The sequence below is a fragment of the Acipenser ruthenus genome, chromosome 36 (assembly GCF_902713425.1).
Source record: "Acipenser ruthenus chromosome 36, fAciRut3.2 maternal haplotype, whole genome shotgun sequence".
Classification (NCBI taxonomy): domain Eukaryota; kingdom Metazoa; phylum Chordata; class Actinopteri; order Acipenseriformes; family Acipenseridae; genus Acipenser; species Acipenser ruthenus.
In genome coordinates, this window is record NC_081224.1 from 788,474 (window position 1) to 809,339 (window position 20,866).

Genomic DNA, 20,866 nt, shown 5'->3' on the forward strand with positions numbered 1-20,866 from the left:
CTGGTCAGTCCTGGCACCTAGGATTCTGCAGACAAGCTCCGAGCAGCATGATAACTCAGTACTGGAGGAACTGAACCCAGAACCACACGGCACGATTGCAAGCAACACAGCGAAGGAGAGGGAAGAGGGGAGGCTGTGAATGTTATTCAAATTGCAGCTTCTGTTTCATTTTATGTCCACATTGCACAGGAATCGCATGCAACAGCGACTCTTAGAACCAACCCAGAAGGCAGTTTACCTCCTGCACAACAGCGCCCCCTAACACCATACTGCGGAACTGCACGACCTCCGCTGAGAGAATGAAACAGCGCCCCCCAGCTCCCGATTGACACAAAACACCACTTTCTGCAGCAGTGGATTTTCCATCGAGGTAAATTGGCCAAAAATTATGTGTGTTTGAATAACGACGAGATCCAGTAAAAATAACTCAGTCCTCGTGTGCTCTGTCTGTTTATGTTTAAGTTTATTGTATGACATTGAACATTCTTTTTTTTTTTTTGACAAACTGCGCAGTTCACATCTGGCAGCCAGATGTTGGTTCTCTCTAGCGTTTTCTTTCTTTTTTCTTTCTTTCGTTCTGTGTCTCATTTTTTTCCCCTTTTTTCGGAAAGCCGAGCCTTGCACTAATCCTGCGCGGACCACCCAGATTCGGAAACGCCACGCTGTGTTTTGCAGCCCCCGAGGGAGGGATGAGAGAGAGAGAAGAGAGAGAGAGAGAGAGAGAGAGAGAGAGAGAGAGAGAGAGAGGAGAGAGAGAGAGATGAGAGAGAGAGAGAGAGAGAGAGAGAGAGAGAGAGAGAGAGAGAGGCTTTCTTGATTATCTGTGTAATTGTAATATGTCGCCTCTTTAAAACCTAGAACTTTATCCTTCTTCTGAATCGCTTTTCCTTTTTTTCTTTCTTAAGTTTTTCAGTGCTAACCACTGTACTGCCTCCCTCCTCCCTGTCCCTCTGCTCTAACCACTAAGTCACACTCACACATATATATATATTGTGCGTGTGTTCACATGAAGTAAACTACTGCAGGATGTGTTTTATAAAACGGGCTTGCTCTGAGCTTTCTTTGATGCAGGAGGTACCGGTTCTTATTCTTGAGTGTGTTTCGTGTGAGCCTTTGCACAATGCTGCCATCTTGTGGTTTAGCATAGAACTGCAACCACCTTTTTTTGCGCCTCAAAGCACTAAAACAATAAACCTGAAAGGGTCAGTAACGAAGGGTCTCATTTGCATGAACCGCTTTCCTGGAAGTTTTTTTTTTTTTTTTTGTAGTCAGTTTTGGCTTTCCAGGCTTTGTCTTTGCAGAAGTTTATTAACAATGAGCCTTTGTTTGCTCTGAGAATCCTTTTTTTAAAAAATAAAAATTAATTCAGTATATGCAAATCTTCCAAATACAACGCTTCTGGTTCAGCTGCTGCATCCTCGTATACCTATGCAGTTCGTAGTCTGATTGCAGCGGAGTCTGATTGGAGGAAGTTTGAACTGCCTCACAGGAAGTCATGAGAGACCAGGAAGTTGCAGCCACGTTTCATCTCTAGCATTGTAGTTCAGTTACCTGCATACAAAAAAAACAAAAAAAACCTTTCATTTCAAATGAACCTGCCTGTGACATGAACCTCACCAGAAACCAGGCCGCGTTGGCAGTCCAGTTTGTGTTTAACCCTAGAGGTGCTTTTCCGCTGTAGACGGGAAATCCTTCCGCTCTGGTGGTAAAGAATGCGCTGTTCTTCTCTGCCACACGCACGCTTATCTTTATATGATCTCCCCTTCAGTCGCTGCGTGTATCATTGTACCACGTTAGGTTTCCGATCCATGGATCTGTTTTAGAATCCATGTAAGGTGTCAGGCAGTTAGGATTCTCCAGACAAGCTCCAAGCGGATTTAGAGATTTCAGAGCAACGAATGATTCACGCGAGCACCGTTACAAAGCAATACACATTTAAAAAAAGCTATTGCAATTATATTTGAATCTAGTAACTAACTTTAACCAAATAAGTTTCATTCCTGTCAATATTATAAATATATATATATATATATATATATATATATATATATATATATATATATATATACAGTGCCTTGCAAAAGTATTCAGACCCCTGACCAATTCTCTCATATTACTGAATTACAAATGGTACATTGAAATTTTGTTCTGTTTAATATTTTATTTTAAAACACTGAAACTCAAAATCAATTATTGTAAGGTGACATTGGTTTTATGTTGGGAAATATTTTTAAGAAAAATAAAAAACTGAAATATCTTGCTTGCATAACACTTTTGAATACTTTTGCAAGGCAATATATATATATATATATATATATATATATATATATATATATATATATATATATATATATATATATATATATTTAAAATCATTTTTGTAATGAATAAACGACTATGAATACATTTAAAAACACATGCATTTTTTTTTTAAAACCAGCCCTACATTTTGTATCAACAATAAATTATGAATTGTGAGCGTGCTTTATTGCTCACACCTGCAGCGTGTTGCACATCCTGTTTGGAATGGTCCGCGCTCTCAGCTCTCCCCTGCAGAAAGGAAGTGAGACGGGAAACAGCTGCCTGTCGCCGGCATCCGCCCAGTGCACCCAGGTGCGTCCTGGGAACTCTGCACTCCAACAGACAAAGTCTTTTTTTAAAGGCGAACCAGAGATCAGCTTTTATTTCCTTTAGTGTGATTTTCAGATGGTCAGATATTAACTGGTAACCCCTTTTTTTCATTTGTTAGAAGCCCGTTGAACGCAACATAGGTCTCTGTCAACAAAACGTTAAGGATTTCTTTTTTTTTTTTGTCGAAGTATCTGTCACTTTGATTGACTTTACTCAATATGGGAGCAACAGAACCCATTATTTATGCTGTTTGCAATTGAGAGAGTTCTGGGTTCGATTGCTCCAGCAATTTGTCATAAGAACATAAGAAAGTTTACAAGAGGAGGCCCCATTCAGCCCATCTTGCTCGTTTGGTTGTTAGTAGCTTATTGATCCCAGAATCTCATCAAGCAGCTTCTTGAAGGATCCCAGGGTGTCAGCTTCAACAACATTACTGGGGCGTTGGTTCCAGACCCTAATAATTCTCTTTGGCATCACGAACCTCTGCTTGCCTCTCAGCACCAGTTGCATGAAACCCGAAGCTTGATTTAATTGATCCCAGGAGACGCCTTCCTGCCCCTTGTGGAGTCTCTGTCATGTCGTGTCAAGGCTGTGATCAGGTCAAAAGACGACCCAACCAGTGTTAGGGCCTGACTAATGTTTTTGCCTTCACTTAATACCATTCCGAACTCTTCTGTACCCCTTTGCTCATACAGACCCACAAACTGCCATAGAAACCCACAGACCAGCGACAGTCATTGTGCAGCCCTCAAAATAAAACTTCTACCCAAGACCGCTGTTTGGGTGATTCGAAATGTCATTTTAATAATTTAGGTCAGATTAATCAATGTCCAAAATGGTCTCAAGGAAGGGGGGTGTCCTGCACCCCGCAGCTCATCTGCAGCAAGTAGTCTGGACCAGCATTGCAGTTAATGGAAATCCCACTTCAGCCACTGACTCATTGTGTGACCCTGAGCAAGTCACTTCACCTCCTTGTGCTCCGTCTTTCGGGTGAGACGTAGCTGTAAGTGACTCTGCAGCTGATGCATAGTTCACACACCCTAGTCTCTGTAAGTTGCCTTGGATAAAGGCGTCTGCTAAATAAACAAATAATAATAATAATAATAATATGTAGTTCTGTGCAAATACTCAGGCTTTCAAAGTAATTTCCTTTAACATGTTTTAAAGGGTCTATAAGGACCTTTTTATTTGATTGGGTTACATGTTCCCATGTGTTGCTACAACTGCTTACGTAAGGTGTGTGTATTGTTTTAAATTATTATTTTTTTACATTTTGACCACTTTTTTAAACTTTTAAATTGCATTCCACTGCCTCAAGATGGCTTCCCTTGTACCCGCATGGACCTCTCAGAACTACATTTCCCATCATCCCTCTGCTCACATATGTAACTGAGATGGATTTACCAGGGAGCAGGAGGATGATGGGAAATGTTTAACAGGTTACTTGGTAAAAGATTACTTGGGGGAAATCCAATTAGCTGAACATCCCTAGACCCCCCCGCCACCCCCCCCACCTCCATGCTGCAGAAACTGCATCCTACATTCGAGACGTTTCAAGTTTGTTGAAAAGTTGAACTAGACGATTATGAGGGGGGGTAGTGAAAAGGCCCAATAAAGGGATTTTAAAACCCGTAGCATGACACCTTTGAGTCAAACAGGACAAAATATAATAAAAAATGTCCTTATGTACCCTTTACGTTAGCAGGTATTAATTAAAACAGAAACAGGCATGTGCACGAGTGAGTGGTGGTGTGGGCATCAAATACCACAGACAAGATGATAGGGGGCGCAATGCACAAAGTTTGAGGACCGCAGCGTCAGCAGACTGGCTGGAGAAACGGTAGAGCTCTCCATCTGGTTCAGGAAAGCTTTCTGAGCGGCAGGGAACTCCTGCAGCACAGTTCATACTGTTTGTCACTTTCTCCCTGAAATGTCCTGCTAATATTGCAGATTAGCCCAGGAGATCCCTATCGCCTCGGAGACAATGGTGTTTACAGTCGGGGAGGAAGCGGAGTTTCTGGAGACGCGGCGAGAGACGGGAGCACGCCTACCGTGCCCCGCGGCCTTCTGGGAAAACCAAACGACTCGACCGCTCTTTAATAGGTAAGGGGTGCCAGTCGTTGAACGTTGATCTGCCATTGCCTGGCTTTTTGAGCTTGTGTCCTCAGTCCCTGTCACTGTCCAGTCAAGTTGAAAGCCAAGTACATTTTAATACCACTGTGTATAAAGGACAACTTTTTTACCCAGAAGAGACCATTGCAGAACCACAGGCAAACCACAGCAATCAAAAGTGTTTACTTCAGGCCGACTTTGTGTCGTGGGCTTTTAGTCAAAGTTTCCAATGCAGAACCAAAGCTGAGAGAGAGAGAGAGAGAGAGAGAGAGAGAGAGAGAGACAGAGAGAGAGAGAGAGAGAGAGAGATGGAGAGAGAGAGAGAGAGAGAGAGAGAGAGAGAGAGAGAGAGAGAGAGAGAGAGAGAGAGAGAGGGAGGAACTTCCCATGTATCCTGCCATTCTTGTCCCCATCTCTCACTGGAGCAACGATAAAGCCACTTGGTATTCATTTCTGAATGTACTGTGTGTGTGCACATGAGGCCTGTCGTATGTGAAATCGGATCCGTCGCCATGGCGACCAGTTTGTACCCTACTGAGGCTGGTTACCAGAGAGGTGGCTGGTGGTGTGACTTGACTACGATGTGGAGGGTGGGGCTGGGATACAAAGAGACAATTAGAAAAATCAAAGAGAAAACGTGGGTCATATTTTCCATGCTTCTCCGTCTGCTTGTTTCCTATGATCTTCCTGTGACTCTCTCTCCTGTGTGCGTTAGGGGTTTGTTAATTCCTGACTGTGGAGCAACGTGGGAATGGCAAGTGAACAACATCAATATAAAACAGGCAACTTCAATGTCAACAACCTAAACCCACAACCTAATTCTAAACTGCTTTCTCTTAGGGAGGGAGGGAGGGAGGGAGGGAGCAGTTCAGTCTCCGTGCCTCAAGCCTACCCTGGACTGGAGGGAGCGCCCTTTCTCTTAGGGGGGGTGAGGGAGGGAGGGAGCAGTTCAGTCTCCGTGCCTCAAGCCTGCCCTGGACTGGAGGGAGCACCCTTTCTCTTAGGGGGGTGAGGGAGGGAGGGAGCAGTTCAGTCTCCGTGCCTCAAGCCTGCCCTGGACTGGAGGGAGCACCCTTTCTCTTAGGGGGGGGTGAGGAAGGAAGGGAGGTAGGGAGCAGTTCAGTCTCCGTGCCTCAAGCCTGCCTTGGACTGGAGGGAGCACCCTTTCTTTTAGGGAGGTAGGGAGGTAGGGAGGTAGGGAGCAGTTCAGTCTCCATGCCTCAAGCCTGCCCTGGACTGGAGGGAGCACCCTTTCTCTTAGGGGGGTGAGGAAGGAAGGGAGGGAGGGAGCAGTTCAGTCTCCATGCCTCAAGCCTGCCCTGGACTGGAGGGAGCACCCTTTCTCTTAGGGGGGTGAGGAAGGAAGGGAGGGAGGGAGCAGTTCAGTCTCCATGCCTCAAGCCTGCCCTGGACTGGAGGGAGCACCCTTTCTCTTAGGGGGGTGAGGGAGGGAGCAGTCCAATCTCAGACTTTCCAGTGTGTGTTTGTGTGTGTGTGTGTGTAGTATGTCCTTGTGAGTCTGTGTGAGTGGCTGCCTCTGTCTTCAGCTCTATAGGCCTGTGGAAGCTGTTCAGTCCCCCAGACTTGATGTTCGAGCGACTGAGAGGGAGGAAGGAAGCAGGGCCTAGAGGAAGCTTTTAGAAAGGAAAGTTAATCAAATAGCCCCGTTATTGGAGGTGCGCACCAAGGCTTGATTACTGTAAACAGCCAGCAGCAGCACACTGCCAAGCAAGCCTTTAGCGTGTGAACTGCAGGATCATTTCCTATTGTAGTCCGATCAAGTGATCATTGATGCAAGATACTGGGTTTTATTTACAGGACTTGATTGTTTTTTTGTACTTGAGATACTGGGACCCAAGAGTCAATAGGAATGCATGAAGTGTGATTGACATCCATTTCATTTGTGATGTATTTTTTTTAAAAAAATCATTAGCTTTGACTTTCGTCTCTCCCTGCCGCAGGCTTTTAAAGTCACTGCGTTGCGTAGCAATGCCCCTGCAATCCGTTGCACAATGAATAGGTTTCAATAATAAGAGTCGCTCACAATCAAACACGTTACTCTAAAGGAGAGTGATTTATTACAGTGTTTGGTGAGTGCCCTGGAAAATGAACACTGAGCAGGAGCAAGCCCAGTTAGATCGCTCTGTGCGGAGGTGCATGGCCAGTGAATGGCACTCAACTGTGTAGATGCGAGCCGATGTGTTTAACAGGTTACTTGGTAAAAGATTACTTGGGGGAAATCCAATTGGCTGAACATCCCTAGACCCCCCCACCCCCCCCACCCACCTCCACGCTACAGAAACTGAGACACCCTGCCTGCTTAAAACTACAGCACAGGCAAAACAGTTCTACACCCGAGACGTTTCGAGTTTGTAGAAAAGTTGAACTAGACGATTATGAGGATGGGTAGTGAAAAGGCCCAATAAAGGGGTTTTAAATCCTGTACCACGACACCTTCGAGTCAAAACAGGGTAATTCAATAATATTGCTTGTTAAACGCTGCACCTCCATGCATCCGTGTGTTATTCCACTCTGTCATAATTCGGCTTCCTTCTGGGTTCAGTCCAGGTCTCGACTCTGGTGGGTTGACCGAGGGGGGGCTGGCTTCCTTCTTATCAGGCTGACCCAGCCAGCTTAGAGCCTCTTATCAACTGGGAACACATTGTTTAAGAGCATCCTCCTGTATATTGAGGAAAGGAAATCTCTCTGCAACACAGGAGCTCCGACACCAGCTACCAACCAACCAGAAAACTCTGCTGAGCTGAGAGAGAGAGAGAGAGAGAGGGAGGGAGAGAGAGATAGGGAGGGAGAGAGAGAGAGGGAGGGAGAGATAGGGAGGGAGGGAGGGAGGCAGTAGGCAGTCATAGTTGGACTAACCGCGGCCAGGAAGCAAATTAGCGCCCTGTTCTTCTTAACACCAGATCTCAACCTGCCTCGCTTCATTTCCTTTTTGATCTACGAGAGATCTGTGTTCGGAGGAAGATCTAGCATTAGAAATCTTAAAGAGTTTTTAGAAAGTTGTTACCCGGGCTTCGTCTGAGCAAACCCCAAAGAGAAAGTCGCTTGTGACATGCGATCTGGTGCTTGTGTCTCGCTCTGAGGTGCAGGGACACACGGACTCCTGTGCATGTATGTCTGAGTGCAAGGGCAGCAGTCTCGCTTGGGGTTTGGGGTTTGTTACAGAGTGCAGATTAGAGGACGGCGTCAACCTCAAGGATAGGATTTAAAAAGACGCTGGGAATCAGAAAGATGGAGGAACGGCATGCAGAATGTGAACAGCGCTGGACATGGCATTTAGTGAGGTAAGGAGGGCCTATTGTGTTATATACATCTATCTATCTGTATAGGAGAGATGTATTGCCGTGCACATCTATCTATCTATCTATCTATCTATCTATCTATCTATCTATCTATCTCTCTATCTATCTATCTATCTATCTATCTATCTATCTATCTGTATGTATATAGTGTGTGTATGTATGTATTGAGAGTGACCAGGAACTACTTTATTCATGCATGAAATGGTGTCATTATATATATATATATAATATATATATATAATATATATATATATATATAATACAGTAATATCTCTGAACACTCGAGTGATGTGTTTCACAAATGAACCTCACCAGGGCATCTGAAAGGCATAAGTCGACCTTGTGATGTGTCTTAATATCCATTGTATTCATTTATGTGAATGCTGTTTTATGCCTGCAGCACTTTGAAACTAATGCTATGTGATGTGTGTGTATACTGTGTGTGTATATATATATATATATAAAGACTGACAGGTAAATAGATAGATTGATGGATAGTCAGATAACATTTGAGATATATATATATATATATATATATATATATATATATATATATATATATATATATCAATTCCAAATGACAAATTCTGTAACAATACACCAATGTTTTCATTTGGAGCACACACACACACACACACACACACACACACACACACACATATATATATATATATATATACTCTTAGAACATGTAACACAGTTCTGAGTTCATACAGGGAAATTACAAACCAAAACAAAATAATATGTCTTTTTAACAGAAGTCTGTGTGGCTACAGTATTGTGTAAGAAAAACACGCACACACACACACACACACACACACACACACACACACATATATATATGTGGAATAAAATACTGAGAATACATTGTATTAAAACATGGAAAGATTATATACTGGAAAACTAATTCTATAGAATTAGTATAGAATTCATTTTCCAGTATATAGTCTTTCCATGTTTTAATAGAATGTATTGTCAGTATTTTATTCCATATTGTTTGTGGTAGAGGGTTATTGTGCAATGTCGCTGTTGTAATTCCTGTAGACGTTATGAAACACGTGTGTGAATTGCAGTACATTACAATGATCAAATATATCAACAGAAAATACAACATATGCTTTGTTTATGAACACTCAACTTTAATATATATAAAGAAAAGACAACTTGTTGTTTTTCATATATATATATAAACATGAATATATATTACTGTATTTATTTCTAAATACTGGTGAATGAATATATATATATATGTGTGTGTTTGTGAAAAATGCAGGTACCATATATATTGTGAAGCTATTTATTTGAACTTTATATTTAAAAATATATTTTTTCTTTCCATATAGGAAGGGAAACCTTTATTTGTTTTCTTTTGAAACATTATCAAAAATAAAAGCAATTCATTTAAAAAGAATATAACTGAACATTGTTAAATAACTCGTATATAATAATAATAATCATAATAAATAATAATAATAATAATAATAATAATAATAATAATAATAATAATAATTTAAACACAGGTCGAAGTCGTAGGAATATGAACATTCTTTAGAAACAGGTTTACTAATTCTTGGGATACTGTAAAGGCCTACATATTTAGTGCCGTGCCATTTCATATCAAACCAGACACAAGTGACTCAGCGGGCAGAGCGGAATAACGTCCATTCCTAATGGTGTGTGTTTCTATGCCCCTGGTCTGCAATGCACAGCATGTAATCTGAAGTATAACACACAGCTGAACCGATTCAAGGTTCGCCGCTGTCAAGGGTTCAATTGATGCCGTATTTCGGTTTACGTGCTTCAGAGCTGGAGCTGTCGATTTCCACAGCAGACATATACCCGCGTTGCTATACTTGGTTCAGTTGTATGGAAGTCTCATCTATGATACATTAATAATACAACTGCGATAGCTAGCTATCGATCTGTCTATCCGTTGCATTTTTGGATATACACAAAAGAGTTAATAAAATTTTTAAAAGCCTTTTTTAAAGCTATTTTCAAGATAGATATATCACCTTTAGAATGAAGTGTAGGAAAACCCTTGACAGCGTCTGATAATCGCTCCTATATAATTGAGCTCTTTCAGCTGTATTATTAGTTTATCATACGAGATGTCAATACAAATAATATACATATATATATATATATATATATATATATATATATAATATGCATATGCCTATTTTATGTATGAAATAGGCCTAAGTATACTACTAGTATGTGGGATAAATAAGTTTACACAGATACATATTAATATATATATATATATATATATATATATATATATATATATTTTTTTTTCGATAGGTATACTTATTTGCCAGTGCTACCGCATCTATAGTGTGTGTGTGTGTGTGTGTGTGTGTGTGTGTGTGTGTGTGTGTGTGTGTATGTGTGTATGCTCTTTGAACTAATATAGATCTATCTATCTATCTATCTATCTATCTATCTATCTATCTATCTAAATATCTCTCTCTCTCTCTCTCTCTCTCTCTCTCTATCTCTCTCTCTCTATATATATACACTTTTTTTTAAATGGGATTGATCAGCAAATAAAAGCTGTTGTAAAGTCCCTTATCAGAAACGAAATACACAGTGTGTTTTTTTTTTTCTTTAATCAAACACTTTGTTTGTTTTGTTAATTGAACACATTTGTGCCGGATCTTAAAATCATTATTCGCATGAAAGATTAATTAGTGCACTTTGTGCATCGATCTAAAATATCAGTAGTCTCTGAAGTCTCTTTACAAGAAGTAGCTACAATTTATATATATATACATCTACTGTAATAGCAGAACTGAGAGACTGCCTCACCCACACATTTAAAAGAAGACAGCGAACTGACGCATTGGAGTATATTAAAAGATAATGTGTTGTCAGCCAAATCTGTGTAACGCAAACATACATACATATATATATATATATATATATATATATATATATATATATATATATATATATATATATATATATAAAGAACATGAGAAAGTTTACAAACGAGAGGAGGCCATTCAGCCCATCTTGCTCGTTTGGTTGTTAGTAGCTTATTGATCCCAGAATCTCATCAAGCAGCTTCTTGAAGGATCCCAGGGTGTCAGCTTCAACAACATTACTGGGGAGTTGGTTCCAGACCCTCATAATTCTCTGTGTAAAAAAGTGCCTCCTATTTTCTGTTCTGAATGCCCCTTTAATCTCCACTTGTGACCCCTGGTCCTTGTTTCTTTTTTCAAGTCAAAAAACTCCCCTGGGTCGACATTGTCTATACCTTTTAGGATTTTGAATGCTTGAATCAGATCACCGCGTAGTCTTCTTTGCTCAAGACTGAACAGATTCAATTATTTTAGCCTGTCTGCATACGACATGCCTTTTAAACCCAGGATAATTCTGGTCGCTCTTCTTTGCACTCTTTCTAGAGCAGCAATATCCTTTTTGTAACGAGGTGACCAGAACTGAACACAATATTCTAGGTGAGGTCTTACTAATGCATTGTAAAGTTTTAACATTACTTCCCTTGATTTATATGCAACAGAGCTCAAATTCGTCGCGTTGCTGAGTCTTGGTCGGTAGTGTTTTGGTCGGAGTATGGCGCTGTCCGTCTTGACCATTCCCTCGCCATGTTCCAGTACCCAGCGAGTAACCGTCTCGATTTTAAACAGCGTGTACAAAACACAAAGACTCCACATTGACCCGATTTTAAGACGTCACAATGGTAACCACACTGCGATACATTTTGTTACAGCTAGTGCCAGCACGCTTTTATCCATTAACACGTACACCATCATTTTCTTTCACTGAAAAGCCAGCGAGAATAAATACACAGTATACGGTCCGCAGTGTATTGTGTTTATTTTCCTCCTCTGTTTAACCCGTTAAGCGCCGTTGTCCTCGTTTTGAGGAACAGGATACTTTGTTATTTTAATGGAGCTTTTTTTAAAACTGGTATCTTACCTGTTATTTAAATTTTCTATATTGTTATCATACTAACATGTTGTTAACCGCAAAAATGTCATGCATGAAATGTACATAAATACAGTTTGTGTTCTGATTTATTTATTTTAAAAAAAATAATATATTTGTTGCTTAATGGGTTAAGGAGGGACTAGAGGTGTTGCTTGTCTTTCTAAGGTGAACTTGTGCTGTGCCCAGGTGTCTGTCAGTATAAAAGACATTTCTAATCTTGCATTTCACAGGTAAATATTCAAGGGCTGCTGGTGTATTTCTATTGGACTCTTCCAAAGATGTTCGTGTCTGGAAGGCAGTACCTCATTTGAAAGAAAGAAAAAAAAAAGTGACCACACACACACACACACACACACACAAACCGTAGACACGAACATTACAATGCAATGTCTAACACAATATAAAGCAGTTTTAACATTGCTTCAGTGTTGTACGAACACAGTGTACAGTAAGTCTTGTTATTTTAAGCACACACATAAAGGCAACTCTTCTGCATAAAATAACAACTTAAAAAGAAAATCACAGGCCTCCCCCGGCACGCAACAGACTCATAGAGGGACAGACAAAAAAAATAGACCGACTCAAATAGGGACAGACAAACGCCTATGCAAGACAGACACGTTGTGGTTTAAACACTTTACACAAGACAGACATTTAAAAAAAAAAAAAACACATAAATGACACACATTAACAAAAGCCCTTGACAATCTCACACACACACACAAACCAGACAGAGACCAAACACACGGAAGACATACAGAATGATGGAAAAACTGGACCCCCAGTCCTCCCCGCCCCCTCCCACTCCTGCCCTCAGCGAGAGACAGAGTCCTGAGCAGAACGCTTCTCCTCCCATTAGCGGCTCTCCTCTTAACGAGAGGGACGAGGCAGGCAGCACGCCTCAGCCCCAGGAAGCCAGCTCCCCTAGAGATGACGCCTCTGCCAGCTGCGAGGAAGCATCTGAGCCCGTTTCCACGGAAACTGTCTCCTCAGCCAATCAGCGAGGGCTGGCGTCGCTCCCACCCAACGTGCCAGTCATCAGCCTTGGGCACAGCAAGCCCCCTCCTCCTGCCAGCCGCTGTGTGCCCACCACCAAACTCACTGCCCTGCACCCCATCCCCTCTCTGTGCCCGACGGACAGTAAGCTGGGCCAGCTTGCCAGCCCTCAGACGCACCCTATTTCGGCCATGGCACCCCACTTGCTGCCTCAGTACCTGCCTGGGCACCCCTTTCTCAACAGGTGAGATAGTATCCAGCCTCACTGGCATTTAGAAGCTATGGGTTGTACTCTGTATGGCAGCAGTCTTGCTGCAATGCACTGGTTGCCAATACTGACTTTCGAGGTCCGTTTCACTAGTTCAGTTAACGACAGTAACTTAGGACCTGGTTGGAAAGAATTTCTGGAATGGAATGGGTCTTGAGGGGAGGAGTTGGGAACCACTGCTCTAATTCATAGGAGACACAGCGATTGGAATTCCCAAAGAGTTCTGGAGCTTGGAGTCACATGATTGGGTGACTTACGCTATATAGTATGTGCTATATAGTTGACCCTGATATCCATGTAATAGAGCTATCGGAAATGTCTCTGAAGCAGATGGAAATTACGTCACTTTCAAGCTGTTCAATTGTCTTATTTATCTATATATTATAGTTATATTATAGCTGAATTATATACAATATAGTATATACAAAGTGATTTTCACTCACCGATTTCTTGCGAAGTGTATATCAGCTTGTAGCATTCTTGACTTTAGGACAGGGGTGGCCAACACTGATCCAGGAGAGCCACAGTCCAGCAGGTTATATAGGTAACCCTTAAATCATCCATTTCTAAAGACTTGAAACAACTTCATTTTGACCAGTTAAGCAGTATTTTAAGTAGTAATTTGTTCAATTAAGTAATTTTAGAAAGAATTTGGAAGAAAAACGTGAACACTCTGCAGGTCTCCTGGACCAGAGCTGACCACTCCTGATTTAATTGAACACGTTAACTTGCTAAATTGATCAGCGACTTACATTGCCTATAAAACCTGCTGCATTGTGGCTCTCTGGGACCAGGATTAGCCCCCCCCCCCCTCCCTGCTGTATGATATTCTGTTTAATTTCCTTTTACTGTGGACCAAGGTGCAGTTTTTTTTTTAAATGGTGTTTGACTTGGTGGAGGTAAAATAACCCCTTCAGTCGCCGTGTGGACAATTGTAAGTTTCCTGTCTATTTTATAATGCAGGCAGGGCAGCTTCTTGAACTCCACAGAGTTCACGCAAACTGTTTTAGAATTTCTAAAAAGTTACTCAGGCCCGGTTTTGCTCATTGAACTTCATAACAGTTCAACATTTCCCTTGACAGCCTAGAAAGTGAGGCTAGCTCGGGTGCAGCCGTGCATGTCAGAGCTTGCCTTTCCTGTAAACCTGCACTCTCTCTGAAGGCAGCTGCACAAGTCTAATAACAAGCAGGCTGCAAACTGCTTGAGCCCTTTTAATGGGCGCTGTAAGATGAGTCATTGGCAGACGCCTTGCTTGTCGTGAGAAGATTCTGAGCTAAGTGGATGAGGTGGAATCTTGCAAACAGTTCTCGGAATCCAAGTTGGATGATGTCACAAAGCGCAAAAGTTGGTGATGTCACAGCTGAGCTAGCAGACCGTGCAATTGGTTAGAGCAGTTGCTAACACGGTTTGAGATCTATGCAGAATAATATGGCTACCCTGTGTTCAGTACAGTTCACATATAGTGTAGCACAGCAAGGCTATTAGTTAGATAGGATTGAAAGACCTCATATGTATGTAGTATATTGCTTTCTATAATAATAATTATTATTATTATTTATTTCTTAGCAGACGCCCTTATCCAGGGCGACTTACAATTGTTACAAGATATCACATTATTTATTTATTTTTACATACAATTCCCCATTTATACAGTTGGGTTTTTACTGGAGCAATCTAGGTAAAGTACCTTGGTTAAGGGTACAACAGCAGTGTCCCCCACTGGGGATTGAACCCACAACCCTCTGGTAAAGAGTCCAGAGCCCTAACCACTACTCCACACTGCAGCCCCAAAATGCACGTTTTCAGATGTATAAATTTTTGTAGCGACACTTTTTTTTTTTTGTATAGACACATTTAACTAATCGTAGGCTTTTTCGTTGGTGCCGATTTGTTCTTAAGGCTCTTCAGGGTTTGGTAGCTCCTTATCTGAATGTTATGGTGGAAAGGGTTAACGCTGGCTATAGCTTGCGCTGTCAGGATCCTGTTTGGCAGCCCTGAGGGTTCCCACACGCATGGGGTGGAACTGAGTTTCACCTCTCGGCTCCCAAAAAACGTGGAATGCTTTTACTTGTAGTGTGAAGATGGAATTTGACAATCTCTCCTCTGCTGGCTATAAAGATCATATTTGGGATTTGATTAGAGCCTCTTGCTGCTGTTTCCCCGTCACACTAGCCCGTAGGTGTGTGTCCTGTTTATGTGCTTTTTGTCGGCTGCTGAGTACGTTTGACCCACGTGTATTTATTGCGTTGCTTGTATTTGTAATTGTTTTATCGTCTAACAGGACCCCTTTGTAAACGAGGTCTCTGTCTCAATGGGTAAATCTTCTGTATAAATAAATTAATGTCATTTTTTGGTAGCGCTTTTATTTTGAGCGGCATAAGTATTTAACTGATGAGCAATTACTGAAGTGCGGTTACATGTTAACAAACAGTCAATGAGAAATGCAACCATATGAAAATGTTAAAATAACAGTATTATACCAAAACTTAATAACCTAGGTTAAACTTAGCTGTTTTTTTTATGCATTGGATATTATTGCAGTAGGAAACTACTAATATACTTGTAGGGCAGCAGTGTGGAGTAGTGGTTAGGGCTCTGGACTCTTGACCGGAGGGTCGTGGGTTCAATCCCAGGTGGGGGGACACTGCTGCTGTACCCTTGAGCAAGGTACTTTACCTAGATTGCTCCAGTAAAAACACAACTGTATAAATGGGTAATTGTATGTAAAATTAATGTGTAAAAAATAATGTGATATCTTGTAACAATTGTAAGTCGCCCTGGATAAGGGTGTCTGCTAAGAAATAAATAATAATAATAATAATATTAATACAGGAACTGTGGAATATGAGCGCAGCATTGCAAAGGCAGCCTTACTGCAGTTGACTGTGTATTAACATGGAACTGCACTTCATTGCATGAGCAATTGCATATTATTAAACACCTATTAATGCCGCTCAAAATAAGTGTTTTGGCTTCATGCTTCTGAATAATCGAGTGTTCTCAGAGCCTGTTCAGTCAGCTGCTGTTGTAACGAATCTGATTTAAGAGTCTAATGCCATGTGTCTTCTCCTCCTTCAGTGGTTACCTGGGATCTTCCGGGACCTTCGGTGTGTTCTCCAGCCGTGGCATCAAGAGACGGCCCTTCACTCACTTTGAGGTTGATATTTCAGAAGGTACTGTGCCATACATTCAGCTTTGGGGTCCAGAGGGGAATTCGGTTCTGGAAGAAACAGACTCCTACAGTCTCTTTACAGTGTTGCCTGATTTACTGTCCCAGAATGAACCGTGGTTTTCATGCGCAGCGCTTTGTAGCGTGCATTATTTCTCTATTTCATGGTTCAAACCCCCAGAGGGGCTGATGTATAGTGCAGCACCTTCCCTTTTCAAAGTTGCATAATGACCAGGAGAGCTGTGGAAATGCTGCTGAAGCACATTTTAAATGTATTACTAAGGGTTTCAAGCGATATTCTTTTTTTGGGGGGTGGGGGTGGGGGGACTGTTCCTGCGTATGAACCAATGGGAAGACGCACATTCGGCGGCCTACTGTTGAACTTTTAGGGACATGGATCCAGTCTGATGCTTTTGTAAGAGCAGGAGGAAGTTGCAGCTGTGAGTTTCAGAGTGGAAACTAGAGCTCTTGCAAAACGCTGGGGGAAGGGGCTAACATCAGCGAACAGTACAGCACAGCGGGTCCGCAGCAAAATGAAATAAACATCCAAGCCGATTATCTTCATGTTTTCTTTGTTTTTCATCACATCCTTTTGAAACGTATTTTGAAACCGTTTTGAGCTCCAGAAGAGACCATTTAAGAAATATTTCTAGTTAGTTCCTCACCAGGTTTTTTTTTTACATCACCAGTGTGAGACTAATGGTAAAAGAGTGAGACGAATTCGATTATTAGTGTCACATTCTGCACGTGTGTGAGTTTCCCTGTAATCAGAAACCCATCAGACTTGATGCATGCTGTTAGGATCAGCGATTAACTCCGGGAGTCCATCACAACACAAGCAGTGCCCGGAGTCAGTTGAAATTGTGACTGGCTAATTGGACTAGCTGACAAAAACTTCAATTTAGCTGATTTTCAATTGACTTTTTCAACTTACAGCTCTGGCCAAAAGTTTTGCATCACCTAGAATTTTGAGACATTAATAAAAATACACTATATGAACATAATTTAGATCATTAATTTATCATCATGTAATCAAAGAAACTATTAAATGAGATCGCAGAAGTCTACCTGGAAGCCATAATAGTAGTACAGTAGTATTTCATGTTAGATTTTTATATGGAAATTTGCAAAGCGGTGTGTAATTCAATATGTTAACGTAACATTATTCAGCAGGTTTCATTCGACTTTATGAAGCAAAATTAGTTAATTCTGTAGGGGGATGCAAAACTTTTGGCCAGAGCTGTAGACAATGCAACACAAATAAACAGTGCAACACATACGAATGTATTATGAATTGTTATTTCAATTATTTTTAATTGTGTCTGCATACTTACTAGCAAAGTGCAAATCACTGATCTAAGGTTTTAGTAGCTCTGTCGTCTCGCGCCGTGGCATCTGTTGCATTGCACGCTAATGATCGTGTTGCACACAAAATAAACCTGAGACTATCAAACCAGCAGTCTTTAGTAGAGAGCATGTTGCAATAAACCTTGCTGAGATCAAACATTTTCATATGCCTTTGCACTTCAGAATAGGTGAAATCGCCTCTAATGTCATTTTATTTATGTTTGCAACCACTGAGAGCTTCTGGTTTCTGATCCTCTATATATTCAGTTATTATAATTGATCTCTATTTCTGTCTGGCTTTGTCTGGAGAATCCTAACTGCTGAGCTCTGAACAGATTTCCTCATCCCATTTATAGTATAACTCGATTTTGGTGTGATTCATGCTTTTCAGAAGGTAAGAAATCAACACGTGGTTGTGTAATTAAAACAGTACTAGCCGTGGGTTTTAAAATCTATTCCCTTATTACCCTTCTAAAGGTTTACCATAGTAAAAGCCTAGCAAAGTGTAAGTGAACACACAGCTGCTTGGGATTTGGGATGATCGCTGCTTTTCTTAGGCTCTGCAGAGAACAGCAAGCCACACAAACCCAAGCAACTGTTTCTTCACTCGTTTCACTTGGAATAGTAAACCAGCCCGCTCGACACCAGAGAACCTCCAGAGCATGATCCGAACGATCTAATAAATCTGTGCGTGCAGCGCTGGTGAGAGTCCGGTAATCTGGAACGACTTTAAAGCTGCGTTGGTCTGCTGGTTCCTGTTAATAACCCCACGAAGGTGTGTGTGTTCCAGGTCCTCCTCAGAAGATGGCTCGCCGGGTCTTCACAAACAGCCGGGAGCGCTGGAGGCAGCAGAACGTCAACGGAGCCTTCTCGGAGCTGCGCAAACTCATCCCCACCCACCCGCCCGACAAGAAACTCAGCAAGAACGAGATACTGAGGCTGGCCATGAAATACATCAACTTCCTGGTCAAGCTGCTCAACGACCAGGCCTCTAACCAGGCTGGGGGAGGAGAGACCGAGGAGGAGGAGGAGGAGGAGGAGGTGGAGGGGGCGATGATGACGGGAGACCCCAAGAAGAAAGCCCCTCGCTCGCTAGAACCCCAAACAGACTCCGATCACGCCTCCATGTCCCCTAAATCGGCTCTACCTCCCAAACCGGGCCTAGTGGGAGGCATCCGAGGCAGAGACTCTTCCGATTCCATGGTTGCCATGGGAACCTCGCCCAGCTCCAGTTGCTACGGCGACACAGGTAGCCCGGAGAGTGAGGAAGGGGCGGACCCGAGACATTTGGTCAGCAATGGACTTGCAGTGAAGGAACAGACCCTTCTTGCAACCACTGTCAGTGACCACCTGTGATTTAATCAATGAAACAGTAAAGAAAAATAATAATAAAGCAAGTAGTGAATAATATTTAGGAAGTGGGGCTCATGAGAGTCACTAGGAACCTGCTTCCTTTTTTTGTTGTGTGTGGTTGTTTTGGATTTCTGTCGTTTTTTGTGTTATTGGAAGCTTTGAAACCTCTTCTAAAGCTCTCAGAAACCTGCGCGTGATGTGTCGCTGCCACAGCAACGGTCACTTTCTGATGGCCACAGTGCACTAAGCATGCCCCCAATATATACATTGAATTGTACAGGATCGAGAACATGGCAACATTGTAATTGCTCCCTTCTGGGCATGTATGTTGGCAGAAAAAATGTAGCTGGCAGGTTTGAACTGTAAAGGAGTGATGTTTTCAAACACGCCGTTCGAACCTTCCTCTTGAAGCTGGCATGGGTCGGGCTGGCCCAGCTGGATCACTGTTTCCATGAGCAGTTTGAAAAGAGAGCTGTGTTGAGGGAGATGGGGCACAGAAAAGCAGATTCCCAAGCGGTCTGAGGATTCTTGTCATGTGACGTCATTCCGATGTTATAAATCATGTGTGAGAAATCAACCAATCGCGGTTAAGGGTTTGTCCGAATTCCAGTATATCTTGGGTTGACCCGTTGCATCATCTCGTGCAGTTTGGACAAGACGACCAGACTGGACAAGATTGCATCTCCTAAAATGGACAAGAGACACCCAGCACACTGCGTCTGTACAGCGTTATAATCTCTGTAAATACATGTATCCTTGCAACACCTTGTGCTGAGCGATCCAGCATCAAATAGATCTAGCATTTGGAAACTATCTTGAATTGAGTGGTTTAATTTAGGTTGAAACTTTATTTTTCATGCATTGCACTTGTTATACAGATGCAATGTTCCTTGAATGTTCCTAGAGAGCTGGGGTTATTTCACTCATGAGGAGAGCAGTAAAACATCCCGCTCGCTCACTTTGCGGGTTCATCGGCCATCCTCACTCGTGGAATAACTTTAGCACTCCGCGGCTGTCATGCTGTGTCTTCTGTTTATTCAGACAGGGCTTCTTTCTAAATGGATCAGACCTGAATGGGGAGAACGCACATCAGGTAAGGCTTCTCAGAAGAGCATGTGAAAGGTTAAACTTGTGGCGGTTTCTCTCTGCCCATCTGTCTGGATGACTCGGGGAGAGCTGGTCGTCATGAGCGCTTGCATCACGCTGATCGGATACCAGAAATTGAAACCGTTGGTGCTGTCTCATCACCGCCAACTTCCTGAGAAACCAACACAACGAACTCTCTCTCTCCCTCTCTCTCTCTCTGTCTCTCCCTCCCTCTCTCCATCTCTCCATCTCTCTCTCCCTCTCTCTCTCACTCGCTCAGTCTGTCTCTCCCTCCCTCTCTCTCTCCGTCTCTCCATCTCTCCCTCTCTCTCCATCTCTCTCCCTGCCTCTCTCTCTCCCCCTCTCTCTCTCCCCTCCCTCTCTCTCCCCCCCTCCCTGCCTCTCTCTTTCTCCCTCCCTCCTTCTCTCTCTTGCTCTCTCTCTCTCTCTCTCTCTCTCTCTCTCTTACTGTAGAACAGGGAAGGAACTTGCGTAAGTCCAGGGGCTTACATCACCACACATAACGGTGTTATAGCTTGAGAAGGGGTGAGATTTGTCACACATTGAATAGTTGTACAGCAGGACCAGAGTTGCTGATTGATCTCAGAACCTCGTCCTGTCGGC

General features: G+C 42.4%; 1 protein-coding gene across 2 annotated transcripts; it reads left to right on the plus strand.

Annotated features, from left to right (window-relative positions):
• The first annotated feature begins 7,602 nt into the window (after positions 1 to 7,602).
• LOC117401980 (protein lyl-1) lies at positions 7,603 to 19,969 on the plus strand. Of its 2 annotated transcripts, none has more exons than XM_059007883.1 (4): positions 7,603 to 8,045; positions 12,254 to 13,263; positions 16,366 to 16,460; positions 18,579 to 19,969. In XM_059007883.1, exons 2-4 carry the CDS (start codon positions 12,785 to 12,787, stop codon positions 19,157 to 19,159), a joined length of 1,155 nt encoding a protein of 384 aa, XP_058863866.1. In that variant the 5' UTR covers positions 7,603 to 8,045; positions 12,254 to 12,784; the 3' UTR covers positions 19,160 to 19,969. The 2 variants fall into 2 exon arrangements, with proteins under 2 accessions (XP_058863866.1, XP_058863867.1); XM_059007884.1 differs by having other exon boundaries at positions 18,594 to 19,969.
• The last annotated feature ends 897 nt before the right edge of the window (positions 19,970 to 20,866 follow it).